This window comes from Cervus elaphus, chromosome 4, assembly GCF_910594005.1.
Source record: "Cervus elaphus chromosome 4, mCerEla1.1, whole genome shotgun sequence".
Lineage (NCBI taxonomy): Eukaryota > Metazoa > Chordata > Mammalia > Artiodactyla > Cervidae > Cervus > Cervus elaphus.
Window position 1 is genome coordinate 13,949,208 of NC_057818.1, and position 6,310 is coordinate 13,955,517.

At 61.7% G+C, this 6,310-nt stretch overlaps 1 protein-coding gene across 2 annotated transcripts; it reads left to right on the top strand.

Annotated features, from left to right (window-relative positions):
- Window positions 1-1,206: 1,206 nt before the first annotated feature.
- FOXF1 (forkhead box F1) lies at window positions 1,207-6,038 on the top strand. 2 transcript variants are annotated; one of them, XM_043898225.1, is made up of 3 exons: window positions 1,207-3,119; window positions 4,550-4,706; window positions 4,805-6,038. In XM_043898225.1, exons 1-3 carry the CDS (start codon window positions 1,973-1,975, stop codon window positions 4,833-4,835), a joined length of 1,335 nt encoding a protein of 444 aa, XP_043754160.1. In that variant the 5' UTR covers window positions 1,207-1,972; the 3' UTR covers window positions 4,836-6,038. The 2 variants fall into 2 exon arrangements, with proteins under 2 accessions (XP_043754160.1, XP_043754161.1); XM_043898226.1 differs by having other exon boundaries at window positions 1,209-3,119; window positions 4,550-6,038.
- Window positions 6,039-6,310: the final 272 nt, after the last annotated feature.

The window sequence follows — 6,310 nt, forward strand, 5'->3', positions numbered from 1 at the left end:
ACAAGGAGGCCAGAGAAACCAGGGAGGCCGGTGGGCTTTGAAAAGCGCCGCGGTGCCACACTCCGAGCCCGGCACACGCCTCTCGTCCCTGCTTGCGCCGGGGCACGGCGTCCTGGCTCCTCGAGATGACCCGCGAAAATACCCCTCGCCTCCTTCCTCGGAAGTCTGCGGAGCGAACTGCACTCACCTGGCTCCCCGCGTGCGACGTCGCGCCCGGCTCCTGCGCCGTCCTGCGCCCGGCGCCTCTGCCCCCCACCTCGTCCTAGCCCGCACCCCAGCGCCGGGAGGGTGGCGGGGGGGGGGGGGGGGGAAGGCTGCGTGAGAGCCCCCTGCTGCGGGCAGCCTGGCGCGCGAGGGCCGCCCGGGCCTGCGCTCACCGCCCGCGCAGACTGCCTTCCGGAACCTGGCCTGGCGCGCAGTGTCAGAGGCCCCCGCGGCGGCGGTAGGCCGAGCCCACAGGGGCATTAGGCCAACTCCCCCCCGCGCACGCGGAATTCTATTATTATTATTAAAGAATCCCCCAGAACGTGTTTACGTTGAGCCGTATAAACTTCCTGCCAGGGCCTTTACCATCTGCGAGAAATCGGAACCTGCTCTTGCGAAGCGGGGACACAAGCATCGCGGGGCCAAATAGGCGGGTTTTCAGCGTGTTTGTTGGGGGTGGGGGTGTCAGCTGAGCTATGTGTGGGCTCAGATCAGAGCGTGGCTGGTGTACACACGAGTGAGAGTAGGTGCGAACTGAAGCTCCTGTGGGCCTTTTGTGTGTGCGTGAGCGAGCGCGTGAGTGGGCACGCACATGCCTGAGCGCCGTGTGTGCGTGAGAGAACGAACGCGGTTGGTTTGCAGGTCTGAGTCTGCGAAATTTACCGCGTTTGCCTGTGCATCGGTGTACGCACGACTGCACAAGTTAGTGAATGCGCCCCGACACTTGTTGAAGGAGCCCGTGGGGTCCTGGTTCCCCGCAAGGCCAGAGGTTCTCACTCGCTCCCCGAACGACCCGCGGCGCCAGAGACAAAGCTGCAGCGATCCGCCCTGCGCTTTCGTTTTCCGCCCGCGCTCGGCTCCAGCGGCTGCCCGCCTGCTTGCGCGCTGCTGGGCGAGTCCGAAAAGTCCCGGGCGCGGCGCAGTCCTTCCCGGGGCGGGGAGAGAGGGTAGGCGGTCCTTCGCTGGAACACCCGCCCGCCGGCCGCGGGGATTCGTAGCCGAGCCGGCTGTGCCCGCGATGGCCACGACCCGGCGGCCACAGCCGCCACTGCTGTTGCGATTCGCCACCGGGCAGTACGCGTCGGGGAAGGCCCGGGACTCCGGCTGCGTTTTCCTCCGCGCGGCCCGGGTAGGGAAGGAGGGGTGGGGGGCGGGGGGGGTGGGTGGCCAGCGCGCTGCTGGGCTGAACCCCGGGCCCAGGGCGCATTAACACTTGCTCGCCAGGTTGGTGGAGGCGGGGCGGGTTCCGCCGGCGGCCGCTGGGAGGCGAAGGTGGGGGCCCTTTAAGCGCCCACCACCGCGGGGTGCCGGAGGGGGGCTGGGAGGGGAGGGGAGGGAACTCCTGGAGGGTCTTACGCCGGCCCGCGCGAGACGCCGCCGCCGAGAGACGACACGAAGCGGGCGGCCTCGGCTGGACTCGTGGAGCCGAGCGCCGCGGGTGGCGAGGACCGAGCGCTGCTCCCCGCCGGGGCGCACGCCCACAGGCCCGAGAGGGGGTGCCTACCCCCCCCAAAAACCGGTGTGTGTGTGGTGGGGGCTTCCTCGCGGCCTCCGCCCAGGCTGCAAAGAGGCTGCTCTCAGCCTTCGCACGGCTCCTTCCCTTGTGGGAGGGCGGGAGGGAAAGAGGGAGGAGTGTAGTGGGGGAGGAGGGAGCGGGAGGGAGAGCGGGGGGCTCTGCGCCAACCGCCCGCGGACCCGGCCGCTCCTCGGGGAGGACGGGCGGGCGGGGGAGGGTGCGCCGAGGCTCGCTCCGGAGAAGCGGCCGCCGATGACGGCAGAGGTGCAGCCAGCCCCGCGCGCGCAGCCCCCTCCCCCTCGGCCCCCTCCCCCTCCCCCTCCCCTTCCTCCTCCTCCTCCTCCTCCTCCTCCCGGCTCGTCGGCCGCGCAGAGCAGCAGCGGCAGCGGCGGCGGCGGCAGCAGCCACCCGATGTCTTCGGCGCCCGAGAAGCAGCAGCCACCGCACGGCGGCGGCGGCGGCGGCGGCGGCGGCGGCGGGGGAGGCGGCGCGGCCATGGACCCCGCGTCGTCCGGCCCGTCCAAGGCCAAGAAGACGAACGCCGGCATCCGGCGCCCGGAGAAGCCGCCCTACTCCTACATCGCGCTCATCGTCATGGCCATCCAGAGCTCGCCCACCAAGCGCCTGACGCTCAGCGAGATCTACCAGTTCCTGCAGAGCCGCTTCCCCTTCTTCCGCGGCGCCTACCAGGGCTGGAAGAACTCGGTGCGCCACAACCTCTCGCTCAACGAGTGCTTCATCAAGCTGCCCAAGGGCCTCGGGCGGCCGGGCAAGGGCCACTACTGGACCATCGACCCGGCCAGCGAGTTCATGTTCGAGGAGGGCTCCTTTCGGCGGCGGCCGCGCGGCTTCCGAAGGAAATGCCAGGCGCTCAAGCCCATGTACAGCATGATGAACGGGCTCGGCTTCAACCACCTCCCGGACACCTACAGCTTCCAGGGCTCTGCCGGCGGCCTCTCGTGCCCGCCCAACAGCCTGGCGCTGGAGGGAGGTCTGGGCATGATGAACGGCCACTTGCCGGGCAACGTGGACGGCATGGCTTTGCCCAGCCACTCGGTGCCCCACCTGCCTGCCAACGGCGGCCACTCGTACATGGGCAGCTGCGGCGGCACGGCGGCCGGGGAGTACCCGCACCACGACGGCTCGGTTCCCGCCTCCCCGCTGCTGCCTGCGGCGGCTGGCGGGGTCATGGAGCCCCACGCCGTCTACTCGGGCTCAGCGGCCGCTTGGCCTCCCTCTGCCTCGGCGGCGCTCAACAGCAGCGCCTCCTACATTAAGCAGCAGCCCCTGTCCCCCTGCAACCCCGCGGCCAACCCCCTGTCCGGCAGCCTCTCCACGCACTCCCTGGACCAGCCGTATCTGCACCAGAACAGTCACAACGCCCCTGCTGAGCTGCAAGGTGAGTGGGGAGCCCCCAAGCTGTCCCCAGGACTGGGGGGTGGGGGGTGTGGCGGACCTCTGTGAGTGCACTACAGACCTAGCCCCCAGACTGCTGGCTCCCTGGTCTGGAGCCTGTGGCCACGTTCACGGGGTGCCAGTCCCTAAGCTGCACCATGGAGGCCTCAGCTCCCCAAGGTGTCTCTCTGTCCACCTCTCCCCGTCTGAGGGCTGAGTGCAGCCTGGAGTCCCCCCATAGACTAACATTCCGTTTTCCTTTCTGTTTCAACGCCCAGGCTGCCCCAGCCTGGCCAGGTAGGCCCCATCCTCACCTCAAAGACTTAGACTGCAATATTCTAAGTCCCCTCAGGTCCCTTAACCCCCTGACACCTGGGTGAGTTCCCAGGACGGAGCTGGCCCATCCCCGGGGCAGCTGGCTCGCTCTCCCTGCTTCGGGAGAGCGGCCTCTGCTCTGAGCCGGGCAGGACGGAAGAGTTAGGCCCAAAGCCGGCGGGGCTCTGTGCTGGCGCTCAGAGCCAGGCCTTTCGGGAACCAGGCCTGGGGCATGCGGACGTTGAATAGGGGGCATTTTGTGGCGACAGAGGCTGAGAGGGGCCCAGATCGAAGGTCTGAGCTGCGGGCCCCAACAGATTCAGTTTCTCAGGATCCAGGTTTCCAGGCCCACAGGTACCACTCCGCTTGCAGTCCCCCCTGAGGAAAAAAGATGTACAGCCATCTTCCCCTCTGGATCCTCTGTCTCAGCACACGCTAGCAACCTTCTGGGTCTGGTTCTTGAAAGAGCTTGGAGGGATCCAAGCAGGGGCCTGTCAGGAGTCAGCTGTCAGCAGCCGGCGGGAGGCAGGAGCCGGGCCTGGAGGCTGGAGGGCTGTCTCCATGGGGGTCGCCCAACTGGGGCTGCTTCAAACTCCAGCCGGGGCTCCAGCAGTCCCGCAGGCTTGGCTCCCCAAAGACTCTTCCTCTGGAGAAGCCCTCTTTGCCCCTGTATTGGTCCCTGCCAGCCTGGCTCATTGCTTTAGGGACACTGCCGTCTCTGGGGGCTGGAAGGTGGCTGCCCGGCGCCAGGCCCAGGCCTCAGGCTGCCCTGGAAGTGGAGGCCGCTGGATCTTCCCTGCTGGCCCCTCTGACCACTTCCCCGTCAGCCACCAGAAGCCCCCCAGGCCAGGCTCGGTGTCTGTGGAGGGAGAGGCTGGGGCAGCGGGCACCCAGGGTTGCAGGGATCCTTGTCCGTGTCTGGGGACTCTTCCCTCTGGGCGCCGGCCCAGCTGAGACCTGAAATCGCGAACTGGGACTTGGGGAGGCATTGGCCCAGCGTGGAGCCAGGCAGACCTGCCCCTGGGGCGCGACCCACGGTAACGTTGCTTCTCCACCTGGAGCCCGGGCTTCTGGAGGCCACCCTTTAACGCCCCCTTTCCTGTCGCCTCTCCCCCACAGGCATCCCGCGGTATCACTCGCAGTCGCCCAGCATGTGTGACCGAAAGGAGTTCGTCTTCTCTTTCAACACCATGGCATCCTCGTCCATGCACTCGGCCGGCGGCGGCTCCTACTACCACCAGCAGGTCACCTACCAAGACATCAAGCCCTGCGTCATGTGAGGCCACAGCTCCGGGGTCCCTCCGGGCAGGGGCCGGGCGCAGGGACTTTGGAACCCGTCACCAGAAACTGCTTTTTTTTTTTTTTTTTTTTGAGGTATAACCGTCGGCAGAAGAAAAGGGTTTGACCCCTCCCCAACCGGATTATTGGGAAAGGGATCCCACAAGGCAAAGACCCAGCGAGGTCGGCACCTCCCCCCACCACCACTCCCTCAACAGTTTTTTTTTTAATGGTGATGGCGGGGGCCTGATCTGACTGCGGCTGTTGATAAATAAGTATCTATTTTTGATCGGACTGAAACCAGCTGAGAAGGTGCTGTGTTGGGGAAGAACTCTCAACATCTGAACACGCATTTCTGCTGCGGTCTCTCCCCCTCTCCCCTATCCACGGCAAATGTCGGGGAAGGTTTTTAGGAGAAAAGCAAACGTGTGAAACCGTCATTATCAAATACTTTTATTTTTTGGTTGAGTATTTATCGTTTTATTTTTAATTTTTTTTGAAAGAATGTCTTGGAATGCGCGTCTCCTTTTTAGAGCCGTCTCTTGTAGGGAAAGGAGGAGGCGACAAGAAGTCGCCCTCTCCCTCCCCACCTCAGAAGTCCTCCCGTCAGCCACAGGTGGATCCTTGTGCGAGTAACTTGCATTTCTGAAGCCACTGCTCATCTTAGCAAAGAAACCAGGAGCCCAGAAGCAGGCGGCTCTCCCGGCCTCTGCTACCGTCCTCCTCCGCCTTCCTCTCCTTCCTTCTCTTCAGGCTTTTTTGGTTTGATTTCGAACTTCGTTTTGACTTGTTTGGTGGGTCTCCGATCTCTACTGTAAACCCTCTGGTGGGAGCGTGAGGCAGGCCGGGCACCGTGGGGATGGGGAAGGCCCGCCGAGCGCCCTGAGTCAGGATTGCGGTGACGCAGAAAGGTTAAGGCACTTTTTAAAAAAAAAAACGATAGCAAGGCTCATCCTGTTATTTATTCTACTTTCTTTCCCTAATAACCGAAACACCGCATAGGCTCCTCCGTTTATCAGTATTAATGGTGTAACTTTGTTGGCAATATTTGCCGCGTAGAATTTTTTTTTTAGATATCCATTGTAAATTTGAAACTAAGTCTGATCTGTGTAAAGACAAATTTCCATATGTTTTATATAAATATATATATATATAAAATGAAGGACTCCCCCCCTTTTTTTTTTAGTATTTTGGCTGCTGGGGTGCAGCGTTTGTGACACGTATTTTAAATTTCCTTCTGCACTGTATAAAAATGACAATTTGAGGATGTTTTTGCCTTTTGTGTATTTTTCCTAAAAAAGAACAAAAATAAAAATGTATAACATTTGTATATGGCCTTATATTGTATCAACTAGAAATAAAATTGCATGAGTATTTTATTGGGATTGCAGAATATCTTCAAAATATAGACAGTAACCGGCCTGGGATCACTAGTCTTTTTTTTTTTCTTTTTCATATTTAAAGTATGGATGATTCTTAATCCTTTTTCCTCCTTTTTATTTGTTGGCTAATCCTTCTTTTTTCACTCATTTCACATTGAAGTGAAATCTGGACAAGAGTAACTATTTTTCTTGGCTTCTGTTTTTTAAAAAGAACCTTTGC